The sequence below is a fragment of the Centropristis striata genome, chromosome 9 (assembly GCF_030273125.1).
Source record: "Centropristis striata isolate RG_2023a ecotype Rhode Island chromosome 9, C.striata_1.0, whole genome shotgun sequence".
NCBI lineage: Eukaryota > Metazoa > Chordata > Actinopteri > Perciformes > Serranidae > Centropristis > Centropristis striata.
This window is the reverse complement of record NC_081525.1, coordinates 9,735,625-9,758,081: the sequence shown is the minus strand read 5'-3', so window position 1 is coordinate 9,758,081 and position 22,457 is coordinate 9,735,625. Positions and strand designations below refer to the sequence as shown.

Genomic DNA, 22,457 nt, shown 5'->3' with positions numbered 1-22,457 from the left:
TCTCTAGGTGAAATTATGCCGGAGAAATAGACGTTTAAAAATCTCCAATTGTTCTTTTTCGCTCATTTTTTGTCGGCCGTCCCATTCATTTCAATGCAAAATTTTGGGCAGTTTTTTGCGACTTACGTCCCATACAGCTATAGCTGTATTGGACCACTGCTCGGTGCGATTGCCCCGAGGCCCTAATAATATGAACTCCTCCTCAAATTTTTCATCATCTCAAACCTCCTCCTCATGTTTCATACCTTTTCAGATCCTTCTTCAGGGTCTTGGATTTGTCATTGATAGCCTTCTGTTGATGTAAACAGACATTTTATTTTCAAAGGTAGTATTTTTGTGTGGATGATTGGACGGTGTTGACAGAAGTTATGATGATGATGAAATATCAGACAGCAGGGATTACCTTTACATACGCCATGTCCTTTCTTGCAAAATGACCTACTTTGGAACTGCAGCAGAAGACACATAAATAAAATACATATGACAAAAAAAATAAAATTAAATATAACATGATAAATAGAAACAGTACATATGGCTCCTCATTCTCTTCATCATCTCAAACCTGTTGCTTATGTTTCATACCTTTTCAGATCCTTCTTCAGGTACTTCTCCAATTCACGGTCAGCCTTCTGTAGATGGAAGAACATTTTTTTCAATTTTAAAACAAAGCATTTTCTTTGGATGTTGAAACAGTGTTATGATGATGATGAAAAATCAAACAACTGTGACTACCTTATCCACATTGTCTTTCTTCAATTCCTTGTCCAAACTGCAAATTATATACACAAACATTCTTTAAATTAAATATGAAATAATAAATTTATATAATATGTACTCCTCCTTAAACTTTTCATCATCTCAAACCTCCTCCTCATGTTTCATACCTTTTCAGATCCTTCTTCAGGGTCTTGGATTTGTCATGGATAGCCTTCTGTTGATGTAAACAGACATTTTATTTCAAAGGTGATATTTTTGTGTGGATGATTGGACAGTGTTGACAGAAGTTATGATGATGATGAAATATCAGACAGCAGGGATTACCTTTACATGCGCCATGTCCTTTCTTGCAAAATGACCTACTTTGGAACTGCAGCAGAAGACACATAAATAAAATACATATGACAAAAAAAAATAAAATTAAATATAACATGATAAATAGAAACAGTACATATGGCTCCTCATTCTCTTCATCATCTCAAACCTGTTGCTCATGTTTCATACCTTTTCAGATCCTTCTTCAGGTTCTTCTCCAATTCACGGTCAGCCTTCTGTAGATGGAAGAACATTTTTTTCTATTTTAAAACAAAGCATTTTCTTTGGATGTTGAAACAGTGTTAACAAAAATGATGATGATGATGATGAAAAATCAAACAGCTGTGACTACCTTATCCGCATTGTGTTTCTTCAACTCCTTGTCCAAACTGCAAATCATATATATAAACATTCTTTAAATTAAATATGAAATAATAAATTGATATAATATGTACTCCTCCTCAAATTTTTCATCATCTCAAACCTCCTCCTCATGTTTCATACCTTTTCAGATCCTTCTTCAGGGTCTTGGATTTCTTATGGATGGCCTTCTGTTGATGTAAATAGACATTTTATTTTCAAAGGTAATATTTTTGTGTGGATGATTGGACAGTGTTACATTACATTACATTACATTACATGTCATTTAGCAGACGCTTTTGTCCAAAGCGACTTACAATAAGTATTGTAAGTGTTGACAGAAGTTATGATGATGATGAAATATCAGACAGCAGAGATTACCTTTACATACGCCGTGTCCTTTCTTGCAAAATGACCTACTTTGGAACTGCAGCAGAAGACACGGGAGGATTTTCATCAGTTCAACAGGAGCCAAACAGCTGAATAAATTTACTGACTTCACAAAGTGAAAATGATCAAACTCAAGTCACATAAATAAAATACATATGACAAAAAATATAAAATTAAATATAACATGATAAATAGAAACAGTACATATGGCTCCTCATTCTCTTCATCATCTCAAACCTCCTCCTCATGTTTCATACCTTTTCAGATCCATCTTCAGGTACTTCTCCAATTCACGGTCAGCCTTCTGTAGATGGAAGAACAGTTTTTTCAATTTTAAAACAAAGCATTTTCTTTGGATGTTGAAACAGTGTTATGATGATGATGAAAAATCAAACAACTGTGACTACCTTATCCACATTGTCTTTCTTCAATTCCTTGTCCAAACTGCAAATTATATACACAAACATTCTTTAAATTAAATATGAAATAATACATTTATATAATATGTACTTCTCCTTAAATTTTTCATCATCTCAAACCTCCTCCTCATGTTTCATACCTTTTCAGATCCTTCTTCAGGGTCTTGGATTTGTCATGGATAGCCTTCTGTTGATGTAAACAGACATTTTATTTCAAAGGTGATATTTTTGTGTGGATGATTGGACAGTGTTGACAGAAGTTATGATGATGATGAAATATCAGACAGCAGGGATTACCTTTACCTCCGCCGCGTCCTTTCTTGCAAGTCGAGCTACTTTGGAACTGCGGCAGAAGACACAGGAGGAATTTCATCAGTTCAACAGGAGCCAAACAGCTAAATAAATTTACTGACTTCACACAAACTCACAGTAAAAATTCTTCTTCTTCTTCTTAGGAAGAAGATTAATAATAAATAAATAAATAAAAATAATAAAAATAATATTAATATTAATAACAATATTAACAATCATAGTAATAATAATAATAAACCAGCACAAAAAAGGGTCTCAGCCCTTTGGCCATCAACCTTGTAACGCCTGTGAATGTAATAATGTCCACGAATGTAATAAACCACAAACGTAATAAAAATCTGCAGCTTTTAATGCAACAATCCAACAAACATAATACATTTTCCTCAAACGTAATAGTTGCTGCCTACTACAAACTTAACACAATTTCCCACAAATGTTATAACTATTACGTTTGCAGGGACTTATTACATTTGTAGGAGAGTGAAAATCTTCAACTTTCAATATTGTAATAACTTCCCACAAATGTAATAACTCAAAGAATAATGGTCGTTGTTGTTGTTTGTTTGTTTGCCTATACACACACTACTAGCCTAACCACTGTCTAGCAGCTTATCATTTGAATCTGTGGGTCTAAAAACAGTTCTTCCATAGGTCTCAGTGAGTTTGACAGGGGATACAGTCACTGTTTTGCTTTTCACATTTGCATTTTTTGCACTTGGTTTTGCAATAAAAATATGAATAAATCTGGATTAATTGATTGTTTGTTAACACATCACTCTGTCTAAATAGGCAATAATCTGATTCAATCCAGTTAAAATGTATTGGTATGAATGCCACAACAACACTATTGCCAAAGCGTGTGTGAGTAGTGTGTGTAGTGTGCGTTTACAGGTGAGTTTAATCTGTCTACAAAAGCATCAATATGTAGAGATATTTTCTGTTGTTCATTAATGTTTATACTCTTTAAATGTGGACTATTGTTAGTATGTTGACACTGTAGCTTTAAGTCTGGTTTGTCCTGTTGTCGTGACGACCACTGTAGTCCAGAGGTCAAAGTCGCTACAGTTTAACAGGATACTTTTTACAACTTTATTTGTGTGTTAATCTTTTTGTGTTAACAACATCAAAATAAACCCCATAACAGCTGAAACAATTAAGTTATCATTTTGTGATGTAAATAAACACACAAGTCAATCATTAAAGACTCCTTCTAGCCTATATAAAATACCTTTCTTTGAATAATAGGCTAACATGACTGATATCGTTTTCACACCCAAAAAGTTAAATTATCTTGTAAAAATCCTTTTCCCTCATTACAATCCAGAATCAGGAGAGAGAGAGAGATTAAATCTTGAACTGAAAAAGAATGACAACGCTGCTTGCGTGCCTGCATACAAACAAGTAATTAGGCCTAATCCAGATTTATTAATATTTTTATTGCAAAACCAAGTGCAAAAGATACAAATGTGAAAAGCAAAACAGTGAGTGTATCGCCTGTCAAACTCACTGAGACCTATAGGAGAATGTTTCTAGCACCACAGATTCAAATGATAAGCTGTAGTTTAGAAATTAGTTTAGTAACGTGAGGTCGGAGGGTTTTTCTTCTACCTCCGGGTCCATTGTGTGACAGCGGAGCGGAGAGACAGCAGCTGGATTTTGCACTCACAGTCAGTATTAGTAGTGTGTGTATAGGCAAATAAACAAACAACAAAAACCACAACGACTATTATTCTTTGAGTTATAACATTTGTGGGAAGTTATTCCAATATTGAAAGTTGAAGATTTTCACACCAACACAAACGTAATAAGTCCCTGCAAACGTAATAGTTTTCACATTTGTGGAAAATGTATTACGTTTGTGGGATTATTACACTAACAGCTGCAGATTTTTATTATGTTTGTGGTTTATTATGTTTGTGGACATTATTACATTTGGATTGCCTTTGGATCTACAATAGAAATAGACGAATGTTCAGTAAAGAGATAACGTGTTTTTTTTATAAAAACATTTAGTTCAGAAACAGAAAATGGGAACAGATATGAAGAGGATGACACGATGAAGATATGTGAGGAAGACATGATATTCTTCTTACCTTCGCCTCCTGGAGTGTCTAGCATCTAAACACAGAAATAAACAGTTTTCAACCATTTTACTCAAACACCAGTGTGAATGTTTGTTCAAAGACTATTTTTATGGAATCAAAATCGTCATTTAAGTTCTTAGTGTTGTAAAACATATATAAATGATGCAAAAAGACACAACTGACATTGAAAATATTGATATATTGCTCAATGTTGAAACATTTCAGATTAAACTCATGTTTTTGTTGACTTCTCACCTGTTACAGAGAGCAGGAGGAGTCCAGCTGCCAGGGCTGAAAGAAAAAGAAGAGTTTTGTTCAGATCTTTAGATACATTAGATCTCCTCTCTGTTGGTCCTGGTTTGTTCTTTAACACACAGAAGTAAAGCTGCAGATAGTTGATAAGATGTCACATAAACATAATATTGCTCTGACAGATTTATAATCTCCGGCCACCCTTCCCCAAAGTGTTGGTGTCACACAGAAAGTTTTCTTGATCGTGAAATCCAACCTCATGTTGATATTTATGTAATTCTGCTGGATATTAGATTATTCCAACTCTAAAAAAACTATTTAATTTCCTTGGCATTCAGTCCCAGGTAGGCAAGAATCCTTGCTTTTTTATTTCCTTTTTAACTTTAACTCTGTTCTTGAGTTTTTTGCATTACTATTTTATTGTTTAATTGTTTTAATTGTTTTGTTTTTATTTATTACCGTATGTAAAAAACTGTATGTTTTTATTGTATTTTAAATACTGTACAGCTCTTTGGTCAACTGAGGTTGTTTTTAAATGTGCTCTATAAATAAACTTTGACTTGACTTAACTTGACTATATTATTCTTTTTGGCCTCAAACAGTCAAGCTGTTCACCTGTAATATTCAGACTCAAATGAAGGACTAACACAGCTGTTAGCAGCTCGTTAGCTCTCGCAGATTTTCTTCATCTCTTAAGTAATACTGAACACAGTTTTGAACAAAATGAGAGCAGAGAGTAAAAGCTGCACCCTGCGAGGGGCCCCAGTCACCTCACATCCACCTCCAGTCACCTTCTAGTGTCAACTCTGAGTTACTGAAATGATTTCCAGAAATACATGGAGGTTCAGACACTGTCTGAATGCAAATACATAAAAAAGAGACTCACCAACAATCAGGGTGATCTTTGTAGTCAACATGTCTGCAGTGAGAGGTCTCATTTCAATCCTCACCATCACACCTGCTCATATATATGCTGTACTCTCTGCCCTACAGGCGTTGAACGTTCACCATCCCGCCCGTATTAATCAAACAGCTCTATTTGTCCTGTTTGAGTGTCTGATGTGTTGACTCACTGCTGGAAGCTGTTTGTTCATCATTTCACTCGGAAACTGACCCATCTTAAACATTTTATTTATTGTTGACAACTAATATTTACAAGTTGTGAATTCTATTCTGTGTTTACACCAAATTAATTTTAAGACACTTGTCTGAAATAATTAATAACAATGAAACATATTATTGATGTTGGATATTGTAATTGAATTAACCTCAAATCAACTCTGTGCAGCACTCTGTAAGACAAAGAACAAATAGTTAATTTAACTTAATCAGTCTCATAAAGTTGCTTTAAGTTGATGGACAATTAAAACCAAATTACCATGTAAATTTGGGGAAAAGGTTGAAGGTTTCGAAAGTACTTTGCATTGAAGAGACTGGCATCATTCACTTGTGTGCAACATTAAAAGGCAGAATTCATATTCCAAGAAGCATTTATTCATTTAAAAAAAAAGAAAGCAGGATAGAACACAATACCACTCTTCCTCTCTGTTCCACGATAACCAGTCCACTGGTTTCTCTGAGTCCCGTCCACTTAGCTAAAAGCAACTCCGATAAGTGGATTGGACCTTTAAGAACTTTATAAACCAATCAAAGGACCTTCAAATCAAAGCAAACAGGGACCCAGTACAGTGACTTTAAAATATGTATATTGTGTTATCTGTTTCTGGTCCTGGTCAGCACAAGTGTAGCTGAGTTCTGCACTCATTGAAATTGAGCTGTATACTTTTCAGGGAGACAGAGAGGAGAGCATTACAATAATAAATATAATGGAGGCTTGCATTTATGTATCTGTGTTGGATTACATTACATTACATGTCATTTAGCAGACGCTTTTGTCCAAAGCGACTTACAATAAGTGCATTCAACCTGATGGTACTAGACACAGACCATAGGAATCAAGTAAGTACATAACTTTAAGAGCTAACTGGCATTGCTAAAGGAGTGCTATATGTTAAAGAAGAAAAGAAGAGAAAAGAGTAAGAATTTTTTTTTTTTTTTTTTTTTTTTTTTTAATATATCTGTTAGGTGACCATGACTTAACCGAGGTATTGTTGGAAGAGATAGGTCTTCAGCCTGCGGCGGAAGATGTCCAGGCTGTCTGAGGTCCTGATGTCGGTAGGGAGCTCGTTCCACCATTTGGGAGCCAAGACAGAGAAAAGTCTGGAAGTGGTTTTGAGGCGAGTTGACCCACGCAGGGTGGGAGTCGCCAGCTGGATGAAAGACAACCTAACACACTTGTGCAGTGTTCTTAAGATGATAAAAATGCATCAAGTGTTACAAAACCAAGATGTGATTAAAATACTTGTACTTGTTGACTTTAGTTCCAGTGCATTGAGTTTGTTCCTCTGAGCTGAAGAACCAATCAGATAAGAGATAATAAGTTATAGTTACCAATATGTCTTTCATCACATGAAGGCTGTTGTGAAGGCTGTCAGTAATTACACAAGTAAAGTCAATATATAATCTAAATATGTTGATTTTATTCCAGGAGATGAAGCTTCAGGCAACAAACTGACTCACAACCACAAAAACCTGGAGGACAACAACTTTACAACTAAATTCCTCCACCTATCAAATGTAAAGTCATCAAAAAGCTGTTGTGTAAAAGTTTGGTGTCTGCACGGAAGATATTTAAAAAATATTTAATGCTTCCTGAACAGCAGGAGTCAGAAGTCTACATATGAAAGGGCAGACAGAAATGAAATGCAACAAAGGGTCCTCGAGCAGGATTTGAACCTGGGTCCACTGGGACAAGGACTCAGCCTGTGTGAGCCTGAGTACGTAGTATGCACTTTACTGGCTGAGAGCATCCCTGTAATCACTTCTTTCAAAGGAAAATTAAGCTATTTTTTTATTTCAGCCCTGATAGACTGTAAATAGATACTCATATTCAAAACATCTTATTCTTGACACCATATTCATCACTTTATTTTATGTATTCATGTACAACTTGAGCCTGTTTATTGGACAGTCAAACAGTTTTCTTAGTCCACATTGAAAGTGTCTGGGTTTGCCAGATGTTCAGTCTAATCCTGCAGACTTCATCCATAGAGTCTAGAATAATGCAGAGCTACTCACACAGTCACAAACTTGATGAATAAATTAAATAGTGCACTTTATTTGAAGAACGAGGGCTGTAAAATCAGTCTGCAGCAAAACACTGTGAAATCTTCATCAGGGCATGTAGGCCAGGTTAGAGCACAAGTCGTCCCTCTCTGGTGTGGCTGATGTGCAAACAGAGTTCAAGTCCCTCAGGTCAGACTTTGGGTCAAAGTTGGAAAACATTGGAAATTGTCAGAGGCTTGTTTGATTTAATCAGAAAGTTAAGAAAAGAAAAAGACTGGCTGAGTTTTACGACCACCTTTCACCAAATGATGGTGACCACAGGAGCAAATCCAGCAAAACTGCCATGATAATATTCTTACATTAGTTGTATAAATAAAACCTGATTAGATAAAAGTATAAAGTAAAGATATGAGATAAAAAGTCAAAATTATGAGATGAAAAAGTCATAATTATGAGATAAAAAGTCAAAATTATCAGATAAAAAGTTATAAGTTTGAGATAAAAAAAAAAGTCGAAATTATATTAACACATTTTTATCTATTTCTTTTTTTGTGGCGGAAATGGGCTTACGTATCTTATTAATGTATTTATTTGTTTTATTATTTATTTATTTTCTGAAAGCACAGTAGAAAAAAAAACTCCATGGCGCTAACATCATAGGCTAAAATGCTAATTTACTAATACCTGTGGCGCCCTGTTGGTGGCGCTAAAGTTCCAACGGCTTCAGTTCGACGTGAAGAAGCAGAAGAAGAAGAAGAAGAAGATAAGTTGGGTCCGCTCCATTATCACGCCGGCGTACGCCTGCGCACACTCCGGTTGCCTGCTCGATTTAAGCGGCTAAAGCGATGTGTACATTACTCGTTATATGTCAGATGTGTCCACCTACCTAAACAACATGGCTGATACAAACACAACAGCAGTGTCATCTTTAATTGATAAACATTTATGTATTTCGTTTGTTTGCTTAAGGTCTTTCATGCTAAGCTGTACATTAAAAATGTTGCCTATAACATATAGCAAAGTAGCCAGTGAATCTCATAATTTCTCTGTGGCATTATCTCATCAGCAATTAATGAAACAATTATCCTTGTTCTCTTTAGAAGAGGTGGAAACGGTGGGAACCTCCTCCGCCTCTGTTAGAGCTGGACCGTGCGCCGGCTGTGTGAAAAGGAGCGCACCCACCCACCGAGAGGTCTTGTGACCTGATGAGGAAGCAGTCAACAAACACCACTGCTCCAAGTTTCATCTTGTTACTTGATCAGGTAAAGCAAATGTTCGGTTTCAGCTATTAAGCTCGTTTAGTTGATAGCTCGATGCTGTAAGTGTGTGTGTGTGTGTGTGTGTGTGTGTGTGTGTGTGTGTGTGTGTGTGTGTATTGTTGCAGACCCTTGGTGAGATACTGATGTCAGATATCAGTTTCTGTTTTACACTTATAGAAAAGCTTAACAAAGTTACCTACAACCTCTATAAACGGGTGTATGTTAGTGATAAACTTAGTTTTTCAATGGTTTTATAGGAGTATTCTGATGTAATGATGTAATGATGTGAATGTATTCTGACCTACAAAGCCTAACTGCAGTAACTACATTTTTGGAAGAAATTGAGTTATGATTCAAAATGAACTCCTTGATGTCTGTTTTATCTTGTGACAAAGTTTTAGATTTAAATTTTGCTTTATTTCAGAGAAATAATGATATGAAAATTGCAGTAACAACAAAATCGAAGCAGACAGCAGTAAGTTCACTTTGACTGTGATACAGTGTAGCCTTGAATTTCTTCATTGTGTTGAATAGTGAAGACAAGAATAATAGAAATTATAAGTTTATTTGATAGGGAAATTATTATCTAGATAGTGACCAAGTAAAAAAAGTGAGATAAAATTATATTAAGACTAAAATATAACATTACTTTATGATATTAAGTCTAAAATATGTACATCTTTGAATAGAGTTGTTAACGTCTTTAAATACACTTATAACAAAATCAATATGAAAATGTTTATTCACTGAAAACAAAATATAAAAGCTGAAAGAAGACGACAACATTGTGGTTACTGCACTCTGTTTATGCATCACTATTAGAACCTTTTATAGCAAAACCAGAGTGCAGTAACTACGTTTTTGGGCTCAAAGGTCAAATAAATCATCATGCTTTTTGAGCATAAATATTACATCATCAATGCATGTAGAAATAATCTACTTATAACCCATTTGGCTGGCCAGTTAAAAAAAAAAAAACGTTAGAGCAGTTTTTCTCAGTTTTACCTTTGCATAGTTACAGCAGTTAGACTTTGTAAAGCAGTATTAATATACGACATTAAATATGTGATGTGAATGTGGACTGTGAGTAGTTTAACAGCTTACATACTATACGTTCAATCCATTTTTATTTTTTTTAGTAAAGGTCAAGTTCTTAAAAAGAAACCAAGTCCCAGCCTTACAGTTCTGAATATCATAAATATTCCACTTGACTGTTGTAATGTTTTGAAATGGCTGTAATGAGACGTTGTTCTGTGCCTCGTGTTGTTTGGTTTATGTTTGCAGACATGGCTGTTCTGGGTTTCACAGAGAGATGGATCCCCGCTCAGCTGCTGATCATCTGGATGCTGACCAACATCTCTGGTGACTGACACAAACTGCAGTCTCACTTCAAACCTGTTGTTTTTTCAAATCATGCACAGGTTATGAAAATATACAACACGTTTAGTCACTCATGAATAGGGCTGCAACTAACGATTATTTTCATTGTCGAATGTTATAAAAATTTGTATTAATCTGGGGTTTTTCCAACGTTTTAATCATATTAACCCATTGAAGCCTGGAAAGCGGATACGTTGTTTTGTAGTATTTGTATAAGCTCTCAAATACTTTTTGAATTTAATTTCTATCTGCTACAGAGGCTGAAAAATCTATTATTTAGTAGAAGCGTTGACACTTCTGTTGAATTTCCAGAAAAACTTCAGGTTTTAGGGGCTGATTTTAAATCACCCAGAGGTTTTACAGGAAGTTTTAGGCGTCAGTGGGTTAAGCAAATGTGTCCCTGCCCGCTGCATGTGGAGATACTGGCTTTGGGTTACATCAGACCAGTGTTTCTGCTAAAGGCTGGCAGGCTAGATAAGGTCAACTATATGTGAAGATAAAGGGAAGTACACATGACAGGGGCAGTCAGACACGGGCCAGACGTATTTCTGCTGACCATACCTTTGACTTTGGGGAACTGAGAAAAATAGCACCTGTTTCAGACAGGTCAGCTAGACGTTGGAAACCTGCCACTACAGGAGGCATATCAGCCAATAGTTTTGACTATCATGTGAGCCTTTTTCTCTGTAACCTTACTCGCTGTGTTGCATGATTTAAACGTCCTCTTGTACAAGATTTTAATTAAATTCAACTTAAACTTTGATACTCTGAATCCAACTGTCTTTATTGAAGGGTCACTCTAAAAAATTCTTATAACATCGATTAATCTGTCAATTATTTAAACGATTAATCGATTAGCTGTTTGGTCAATAAAATGTTGAAAAATATCAATCAGTGTTTCCCAAACCACAAAATGATGTTCTCAAATTTCTTGTTTTGTCTACAAACCAAAGAGATGTTCAGTTTATTGTCATAAAGGAACAAAGAAACCAGCAATATTCACATTGAAGAAGGTGAAATCAGAGAGTTTGGACTTTGAAAAACTGCTTAAACCAATTATTCAATTATCGAAATAGTTGACGATTAATTTAATAATCAATTATTGTTCGATCGAATAATTGTTGCAGCTCTACTCATGAAACATGTAGTAACCTTGTGATCAGTATTATAATGGCACAAGTGTAAATAAATATGGGGTTCGATTATGCTAATATATGCCACATTTTGTACTGTTTCTGTGAGTATCTTTGGTTGAAGTTTTTTTTTGTCTGTCCTCCAGAGTCCGAAGTGTATTTGTTTGCTCCAGAGGTGGTCACACTTGAAGAAAGCTCTAAAGCCAGCATCAACATTACTTCCAGGTAATCACAGAAACACAGCCTGCAAATGCAAGTCACATTTTATTTTGACTTAGGCATAATAAATCCGCTTAAGTCACACACTTGACATAGGCCATTATCTTAAAGAGGTAAAATCACATGATCTGATCAACTGAGGATGTAGCCGATTTTACCATAGGTGGCTGGCGTCATAAGGAGATGATTTAGACAAAAAAAAAACAATTTTGACAAAAAATGACATAGGCGATTATTTTAACAGTGTGACGATATTAAACCGGGCATGTATCAGCTGTGTTCTTCAACTGTCTGTGTGACAGCTTTTACAGGACAGGACTACAGTTATTATTCTGAATAAAGATCTTAAATCAAGAAATCTCTTTTGTTGTATTAACAGTTTTTTTAACTAATTACAGGCCTTATTTTTGAAGTGAAATGTTTTTACAGTGTGTTGTTGCCGTAGAGTAAAGGCGTGAAGAGGAAGCAGTGAAATATGCTGCTGAACAAGTTAAAGAAGTTGTGTTTCTTTCTCTAGTTCCCCTGTCAACCAGTCAACTCTGATTCAGTTCAATGTAACCTTCACTTCCAAACCGGACTACTCATCTGTAATCACATTTCCTGAGCAGGTAACACATGACACGAAGTAAAACAAGTTGTGCTGCATGTTACTTAAGATTATGCCCTCAGTCTGGATGTTTTTATAGGTCGCACCCACTGTAAGAATTCTGAAATAGGCTCTAATATATTTACCAAAATGATTTATCCTAATTACTATTTTATATACTTCTTAATATTTATTCATTTATTTTGACCTTTCTCTATATACCTGTGCTTATTTCTTTCCTTGCACTTAATCTTATCTTTTTAGTGATCGTGTGTTGAGTTTAACTACAAATACAGTCTAGCTGCAATTTCTGTTTCCCTTAAAGTCGAAGCAAATTTTTTTTGAAGCGTTAAAGAAAATGCACATTAGTGACATTTCCATCAACTGGTTTAGAGCGATAGCTGCATCAATTTACTTTTGCCAGAAGATGGCAGAGTAATGTATTGCTGTAGGCTTATCAGTCAGTAAACACTAGAAGCCTATTAAGACTAATAATCAAACTTCTCCCCTCCACCACATTAAGGTGGCAACTCTCTGAGGGCAATCATACATATTTGTATAATATAAACTGCAGTATCACAGTATGTGCAACAAGGTTATTATAGTTAGTAGAAAACTAGAATTGAAAAAACATTTTCTTTAACTGAAATAAAAATGAGTTTAAAAAAAAAAAACGCTAACTAACTGAAACTGTTTTGTGTGGTTACAAAACAAACTAAACTAACAAATTATAGTGAAAATGTCCTTAGTTTTCATCTTTGTCAACTTTTTTCATACGTAAACCTTTTGGTTGATATGAAATCTATTTCATCTAATTGGTTTTATGACTTAGTAAACTTATTGGGGCTGAGATTGGGGCTCTGATAAGTGACTCTTTGTATAATAACCATGTTTATTTTGTTGCAAAGTATACCAATAGAAACTATGATCTTTTTGTACAAATTTGATCTTGCTTCCTAACTTTTGGCCTGTAGTGTCTGTTAAAACCTCTTTCTTTCTTCAGGTGTTGCTGCCAGCAGAGGCAACCTCAGTCAGTTTTAATGTGACAGCCAATGATGTCGGTCAGGTGACCGCCTGTCTGCCTAGCAACAACACAGATCTCAACAGGTGGGTATCTGCACAGAAGCAGCCTCAGTCCAGCATGTCAATAAGAGACACATTATTCACTAAGACAAAAACTCCAGGCTGTGCTTGGAATCAGATTTAGGGTCTTCCAGAACCCTTGGGTATGGGTCAAGGTTATAATAGTTTTTGGATTTTTCATTCATTTTAGTTTTAATTTCGTTGTCAATTTTTGTTTTCAAATTCAGTTAGTTTTAATTAGTTTTTAGAGTGAGTTTGCTAGTTTTAATTAGTTTTTATTTTTTGGAAAATGCTTAGTTTTAGTTTGGTTTTTATTAGTTTAGTGTTAGTTTTAGTTTTTTGTAATGGGGTATTTGTTGGGTGCGAGATTCAATAAGGTCACAATAAATGTTTCCTTTATTTCCTTTGTCTGATCTCAGCCCCAATAAGTTTATTGTTTGTTGTATTAAGTCATAAAACCAGATGGATTAAATAGGTTTCATATCAAGGCAAGGCAAGTTTATTTGTATAGCACAATTCAACACAAGGTAATTCAAAGTGCTTTACATACACATTAAAAACAGCAAGACACAATTGAAAACAGTAAAAACAGTAATTAAAACAGGGAAGATACAGCAGGATAAAAAAAGAGATAAAATAATAAAAAGCACAAGTCAAACATTGTGTAGTTAAAAAGTAAGGGCAGTAGAGTAGAGCAGATAAGTGTTAAAGTTAAGAGTACGCTTCAGTAAACAATAGTGTTTTTAGTCCTGATTTAAAGGAGCTGAGCGTTTGGGCAGATCTCAGATCTACAGGTAGTTTGTTCCACAGGTGAGGAGCAGAATAACTGAAAGCTGCCTCACCCCGCTTAGTTCTTGTTCTTGGGACACGCAACAAGCCAGTTCCAGATGACCTAAGGGGTCTGGATGCTTCATAGAGAGGGAGCAGATCAAGCATGTAATTTGGTCCGAGACCATTCAGAGCTTTGTAGACCAGCAGTAAGATTTTAAAATATCAACCAAAAAGGTTTACGTTTGAAAAAGTTGACAAAGACAAAAACTAAAGACATTTTCACTATAAATTTAGTTAGTTTTGTAACCACAAAATACAGTTACAGTTAGTTATCGTCTTTTCAAAAACTCTCGTTTTTATTTTTATTTCAGTTGACGAAAATGTTTTTTCAATTCTAGTTTTCATTATTTTGTTAGTTTTCGTTAACTATAATAACCTTGGTATGGGTAATAGTGTTTTACCAATACACTTTGTGTACTGAATGCTAAAATGACTGTTGAGTATAGTTGTATGTTGCTACTGTCTGGTTTATTTGTGGCTTTAAGTCTGACTTTCTCTCCTCTAGTTTGAACATCAGGATCCACTTCATGGTCGTCCATAGCAACGCCCTGTCAATAATCAGTCAGGTGATTGGCTGGATTTACTTTGTGGCCTGGTCGGTGTCCTTCTATCCACAAGCCTGGGAAAACTTTAGGCGGAAAAGGTAGTTTTCTGTCTTTCCTCTGCCATTATCTTCATTACTACATCCAGCTCATAGGCCTGTCCTTGAATTTTCAAACTAAAAAAACCATGGAACCGATTTCCAATAATTAAAAACCTGAATGTTGCCCATATATATGCAGGGTTGTGTAGCCCATGTCTTGCGCATGTCTGGCTCACAGTTATTTCTCAATGGATGTTTCCAAATTATTGTCATGGTAAAAACAAGGTTCAAACTTGTACCTTTCTGAATGTTTTGAAATTATTTTATTTGAGTCCCCAAAATAAGCAACAGGCCTTAATCTAGGCCCAGACTACATGACACTAAACTACAAAGCAAGTTCAACATAACCAGAGTATCTTTTCATTATCTGGCTTTACGTAACCTCACAGACAATATACGTCACTGGTTATCAACTCGGTAAGTTAACAAGGGATTTCCAATCTGGTTATGAGCTAACGTGAAAGGGGTTAGTTTGCAGCATATGCTCAATAGTGAATAGTGAGAAGTCTATTGTTTCTCAAAAATAAGGAGAACGCCATAATATTTGACAAACGCAAAGAAGTTTTGACACATAATCCAAATTGAACACAGCACAGGTACAGCTGCTAACTTCAGAAAGGACAGCTGGTAAAAACAAAGCAGAATCTGTAAATGTGTTAGTATCACTGCAAATAAATTGAAGATCTGTATCCATACGAAGGTGCTGGACAAAACAACATTGAAACGTTTAATAAATTACAAACAAAACAAACAAACAAAAAGCTGTGTAGGAACATTTTGTAGTTTCCCTTTAATTCCAATCAGTACACAGTAAAATGTGTCCTTTAATCCTCCACTCGAAGGCCTGGCTGTGTATCTGCATTGTATCTGCTAAGGCTAAACTATATTGGCTGTTCCCATATTACATAGGTATTTCCTGAAAATGTAATCATTACAGACATGAGTGTATAAAGCGTGTTAATGTTTGAAATGTTTAGTCAGTAGGTAACTGACAGGAACTAAGGTGAGTGACACGCAGCAAAGATCCATTTAAGGACTGTAAACATTGTCTGAAAATAACATGAGAAATAATTCCAACATGTTTGTTTTCAGTGTTGTAGGTCTCAACTTTGACTTCCTGGCTCTCAACCTCACTGGCTTCATCGCTTACAGTGTCTTCAATATAGGACTGTTCTGGGTGCCTTATATAAAGGTAACCTCTCCACTCCTTAAACACTTTACAAGTGGCAAACATGTAGAAAGTCTGTTCGTATCCACAAGAGAATGTTGATTAATCACATTTAATCTTAAATTGGAAATTTGAGATAGAGACGTAGTGCCACGTGTCATTCTCTGAAGACCACGCCCACTGGAGGGCAGTGGTTGTGGCACAATACACAACCAGGGGCTGAAATGTTTCAGCTGACTGTTTCTAGCTTAACCTATTAGATTTAAACACATCATATGTTATTTTAGCACTTTGTCCACATTCTACTACAACATGAGTTACTTGGTGTCAAATGCTTTAGCTCAGGGGTCCCAAACTCAAATTACCTAAGGGGCCGCTGGAGGCAGTATCAAAATGACCAAAAAAAGACACAAAATGACTGAAAAACACTAAATTACTTACAAAAGACACAAAATGACCCAAAAAATACACAAAATTACTAAAAAAGACACAACATTATTAGAAAAAGACTTAAAATTACCCAAAAAAGACACAAAATTACCAAAAAAGACACAAAATTACACAACATTCCACTTCCGGTAACAACAACACGGCAGATAATAAACGGTCCAGTAGCAGCTGCCTTTCTTTTTGTTAACGTTGTCTTAGAAACAAGTGAAACAAAGCTCCAGTTTGACCAATAAAGGGACCTTCCACACACAAAGCGGTAAAGTGCCATTCAAATAAAACTCATATTAAACTTTCATATCAAGGTGAGAGCCACAAAATATCGTCACGAGGGCCGCAATTGGCCCACGGGCCACGAGTTTGAAACCCATGCTTTAGCTTAACTTACAGAAATGTAGCTAAAACTGACTTTGGATATAACTTAGTGACAAAATGCGCTGCATACATAACTTAATGTTAAATATACTGAGTTTCAGTTTTCCTCATTGCAATTGCTGTTGTCTCACATCTGTATCCCCCCTTTTCCTATTCAAAGTTCAGGTTTTTAGTTCATCAGATTTTAAAAACTTAGTTCTTAGTTTTGGGTTCTTTATCCTGTTGGTAGTGGATTTCACCACACAGCAGCTTTTAGACATTTTTCTGTTGTTTGCTAACAGACAGAATTGATGAGGAGGCTCCTTAATTCAACACAAAGTAAATGGAGAGAGATGGATTGTTTTCCCCTCCACTCGTTGGGGTGGGGCTTTAGTGCGTTCTGTCTATAGCAGAAAGAAACGCCCTAATAAACCCATTTTTGGCATTTCCTGTTCATGTGTTCATGTAAATGTGAAATGTGGCTACAGTAGCTTTTGAACCAACCTGTGCAGCAGAGGTGTCAAACTCATTTTAGTTCAGGAGCCTCATACAGCCTAATTAGATGTCAAGTGGGTCGGATCAGTAAAATCATATCATAATTACCTATAAATAACAATAAGTCCATGTTTTGTCTTTGTTTTAGTGCAAGGAAGTACAAGTAAATTCAGAAAAAAAATAAATTTACTGAATATACACAACCAGGCAACAGTTTCACATGTGCTTATAAAATCTTAAAACCTAAGTTGACTCCCCACAAGTTACAAACTAACGAGGGTGCTATTAAATGTATAAAGAAGAAAGTAGACTGCACCGTCTGATTAAAATAGTGCGCCTCTAACGGATAATTTAGGAATTGTATTTTTTTTTTATTATAGTGCGTGTCTCTTATGCATTTGTGTGACAGCCCTGCTGTACAGTGTGTAATGTCTGCTGGCTGTCTGCCTCATAGGAGGAGTTTCTGAAGATCAACCCAAATGGAATTAACCCGGTCAACGCTAATGACGTCTTCTTCAGTCTCCACGCTGTCCTGCTCTGTTTGGTCTACATCATCCAGGCTGCTATGTATGAGGTGTGTGTCTGTAAGGTAGAAAGAGAAGGAGGGAGCTGAGGTGTTTGATCATGATGCCCAACGTTCCCGTTCTCTGGTTTATCAATGTGCATGAACTCACTGCTAACAATGAGAAATAACTGACCCATAAGTGAATGAAAACAGTGTTTCTGTTAGAAAGTGGTGAGTATGACTTGAATGCACATTTTTCTGAATTTACCATGTGCCCTGAGACATTCCCAAGAAAATCACAATCAGCACATTGTAAGTGATTGTTTTCTATCACCCAGCAGTGATTGGCCCACCAATAACTTAACAGACTCGCTTTTCAACTCACTCAGTGATGTACCAAGTTTATTATAGTCAACGAAAAGTAACGAAATAACGAAAATTAGAATTGAAAAAACATTTTCGTCTAATAACTTTATATTTATTATTATTTCCATTGTATTTCATGCTGTTGTTTGTGTTCGTCTGATGGGTAATCGTGGTCAGTGTGTAATGTTTTGTGTCCTCTCTATTCCAGAGGGGGGGTCAGAAGGTCTCCCGTACAGCCTTGGTCTTGTTGGCGATTGGCTGGACATTTGCATTGGTCAGCCTCTTTCTTGCTGTCGCCAAGCAGATCACCTGGTTGGATTACCTCTACTACTTCTCCTACATTAAACTAGCAGTCACCCTGATCAAATATGTGCCACAGGTAAGTGGTCCACAGACAACCTGAGGGACCATGACAACAGTGTAAAACATTGCAACACAATAGCACTGCAGTTAGGGCTGGACAGTAATTCGATACAATAATTATATGAAATTGATATTGTCTAATTTGATAACAAACACCTGTGATATTTTCTTATTATTTAGGGCAATATTGTCCTATAAAAAGGATGTAATGCAACTATTTATTCCTTGTTTATTGTGTAACGGACCAATATCAACATATGCTATGAGAGGGAGTTTAGATTATTCCACAAAACTCAATTCAGTATTATATTTCATGGTGTTTTTATTATAATTTTAGTTGTTCACTAGATGAATGCTTACTGACTGATGGTTTTCTGGCTTTGTTTCTAGGCGTACATGAACTACAAAAAACAGAGTACTGAAGGTTGGAGTATTGGCAATGTGTTGCTGGATTTCACTGGAGGAGTCCTCAGTATTCTACAGATGATCTTACAGTCTTACAACAATGGTAACTTTTTACTGTTCTCTTCTCTACTTCCTCTGCTAGGATTTGTTGCATTTAGGAAACGAACAGCCACAAATTTACCTTGCATTAAAGGGTGTTTCTGTATAATGTATAAACTGAGCCCAGAATCAGAATCGAAATAATTATTATTGCCAAGTACCTGTTTTTTTTTTCACAAAATTGATGACCTCACTGATTGAATGCCATACTGCTATATTTTTTATCACACCCCTTTCAACTAATTGCCCAATAGCTCAGCATTAAGAGCGTGCATATCACGAATGCTGGGTCTTGTTGGTTTTCTGAGAATCTACTGCACCTACTGGTACCTTGTTTGCCATGTAGCAATAAAAAATATACTTAAAAACCTGGATTAATCCGGTTAGTAACATTGGACTGCTATTATTTTGAACACCACTGTAGCTCTTAGCCAATCGTATCAATTATTGGACCACAACGACCGGGGTCTCGCTAAACCAGTTAGCTTAGCCACTAACGGGCCAAATAGTGTTGGAAGCAAGGCTAAAACATCCTTTTTGGTGGTGATAAAGCCAAACGTTGTTCTTCTTTTAAAATAAACTTTCGCTCTAAACTATCTAGAACTGTCTACAGCTAGACCGAAAGAGAGCTTCCCGTCTGCTGCAGCCATGTTGGATCCGTGAGCAAACTACAAGCTTCCGTCTGTTTAATAGTACGCGTCATCTTGTTGCCGTCCCTCCCCGTTCTGTGATTGGATACCAAAAGCAGGGCTAAGAATCGGCCATGGACACCATGCCGCCTTGCAGTTCCAAATGAAATTGAGCATGCAAGGCAGCATGGGTATACCCAGGCTATGTTGAGTGTGGATTGAAGAGGCGAAAATGAAATGCCTTTAGCATAAAGCTGCACCATAAGAAAGGGTGAAAGGGTCTTAGTCCTGGGTTTTAGCTCATGCTGGTTGTCATGAACACACATTTGCTACAACAAATAGTACAGTGTATATGTAACTTACAGCTAATGTGTTTGTACTAACTGTAATGTGTCTCTCCTCAGATGAGTGGAGGCTGATATTTGGTGATCCCACAAAGTTTGGTCTGGGTCTTTTCTCTGTGGTGTTCGACATCCTCTTCATGATCCAGCACTACTGCCTCTACAGACGGCGGTCACAGTATGAAGCGGTTTCAGATGAACAAGACAACTGATGCTGACTGTGGATAGACTGTCTATAAAGGGAGCACATGAACTTTTTCTGATCAACCACTAGATGATGGTCATGGTGGTGGTCGTCTTCTCTTCCACCTGGATGTGCTGCAGGTTTTGCACATGTTGTCTGATTGGTAACGTGCCTTCTCAAATATCTCTAGGTATTATAATAGGTATTTTTTTTACCTTTGTATGAAAAAGGTTGGTTTTGAGGAAAAACCGGTGTAGTTATGACACTGTTAACACTTTAAATCAAGGGCAATGTAAAAACCGAAATCATACTATTTTTGAGTTAATAAAATGATTAAAACATCACCAGTGAACTCTGACTGAGTGTACTTTGACATTGTTTAGAGTATGAAAATACAAGAGAATGCAATTTCTGAAGATAATGTGGAAGGAGTGCTGGATAGCTGAAGCTATGCTGCCATGCAGCTGGGAATGAAGAAGCAGGACTCTTTGGAATGGTGGTATTGGGTGGAATTAATATGAATAATGAAAAGTTGAATAATACCAAAAATGTGGCATATTTTTTAGTGCTTTGAAGAACTACACTGCAATGGCAGCTTAAGAGCTGATGCTAGGCAGCTGCTGGCTTAAATGTGTCAGAAGTTAAATAAGCAGGACAAGGATTTGAAGTGTGTGTGTATAAATATATAATATCAGACATATTTGTCCACCTATTTATAACAGTATTTAGCAGCAACAGAAAGAGCTGCGCACCGAACCTCAAGTAAAAGAATTGAGAGTAGAAATTAACTGAAAGGCTGTTTAAATCAAGTACCTGTTTTTGTATCTTGACAATTGTATCCGTTTTGATACTTTTCATTAAATCCCACACAAGGCTGTTTTTCTAAGAAACTGTTTTCTAGATTTAAGATTTTCTACAACATAATAGCGAGCCAGATCCAGCACTTTTTTCAGTGGTCTGAGTGGTGGTGGTTGAATTTTTTTAGAGTAGAATTTATTTATTTTTTAAAGAGTAGCCAACTGATTTTCATTTTCATCAGACTATGATTAAGTGTCATCAGCACAACGATTAAAATTATTCATGGAATGTTTCTTATAATATTGGCTCAAGGAAGCATATATAGGGTGAACACAAATTGTCCAAGGACAGAACCTTGTGGCTGTGACTTACATTAGCAGATTCATTGTTCACATGACGAACTGGGATCGGTTTGATAAATAGGATTCAAACCAGTTTAGTGCAGTTCCTTTAATTCCAACTAAATGTTCTGTAATACAATGTGATGGCAGTGAATGCAAATCCTAACTGCCACAGAGGATTCTTGTCAGGCTAATTTTGTTCACACGACAATTTCTCTCGCATTCAATACGGATGTCATCACAACTTCCCCGGCAGAGTAAGGCTTTGATGCTTACTATTATGATACCTCGCTTTCACAGCTACATCCCTGATCTCTCGACTGAGACTAAAAACAGACTGATGTTTCCACAGACCTGCCAACACTGCATTTGTTTATTTTTTGTTCTCGGTTGTTCTTGTAAGTTTTTTTTTTTTTTTCCACGAGTCTGACAGCGGGGATTGTTATTTCCTTGAGCAATGAAAGCTGCAGGGACCAGACCAAACACACTGGTTTCCCATTTACCTCTGTGAAGAAAAATGAGCTCATACATAATAAAATCACCTACAATAATTACCTTATCTGTTTTAAGAACTAATCTTGATAAAATGAGAATTCAGATGATTCAGACTATGGACCAGGAGCTGGTTGTTGAGTTTCCAAGGTTGGATGTGAAAGACTGAGAACAAGACTTTCAAACAAGTTATGATTTGGTTTAGGTTTAGGGTTAATTATGATTATTATTATTATTATTATAGGATTGAGTCATACATAGCTGCAACTCTTCCTGAGCCTTAGCTCGAGGACATTTACGAATACAGCTTTAGATGACAGAGATCTGATGTTTAAGAGTGCACATTTACACTGCAAAAACT

The 22,457-nt window shown here is 36.2% G+C and overlaps 1 protein-coding gene across 1 annotated transcript; it reads left to right on the top strand.

Moving 5' to 3' along the window:
* Positions 1-9,156: 9,156 nt before the first annotated feature.
* On the top strand, positions 9,157-20,809 carry ctns (cystinosin, lysosomal cystine transporter). Its single transcript, XM_059341255.1, has 11 exons — positions 9,157-9,237; positions 10,519-10,596; positions 11,894-11,972; positions 12,484-12,574; positions 13,556-13,659; positions 14,972-15,109; positions 16,202-16,301; positions 18,028-18,147; positions 18,653-18,823; positions 19,198-19,315; positions 20,345-20,809. The coding sequence occupies exons 2-11, from the start codon at positions 10,521-10,523 to the stop codon at positions 20,491-20,493; spliced, it is 1,146 nt and encodes a 381-aa protein (XP_059197238.1). The 5' UTR covers positions 9,157-9,237; positions 10,519-10,520; the 3' UTR covers positions 20,494-20,809.
* Positions 20,810-22,457: the final 1,648 nt, after the last annotated feature.

Bases quoted from the DNA above. Each gene is read 5' to 3' on its own strand.
- ctns (XM_059341255.1), top strand. From the start codon at position 10,521: ATGGCTGTTCTGGGTTTCACAGAGAGATGGATCCCCGCTCAGCTGCTG. The intron at 13,660-14,971 runs GTGGGTATCTGC...TCTCTCCTCTAG, and splicing joins AACAACACAGATCTCAACAG to TTTGAACATCAGGATCCACT. The intron at 16,302-18,027 runs GTAACCTCTCCA...TCTGCCTCATAG, and splicing joins TCTGGGTGCCTTATATAAAG to GAGGAGTTTCTGAAGATCAA.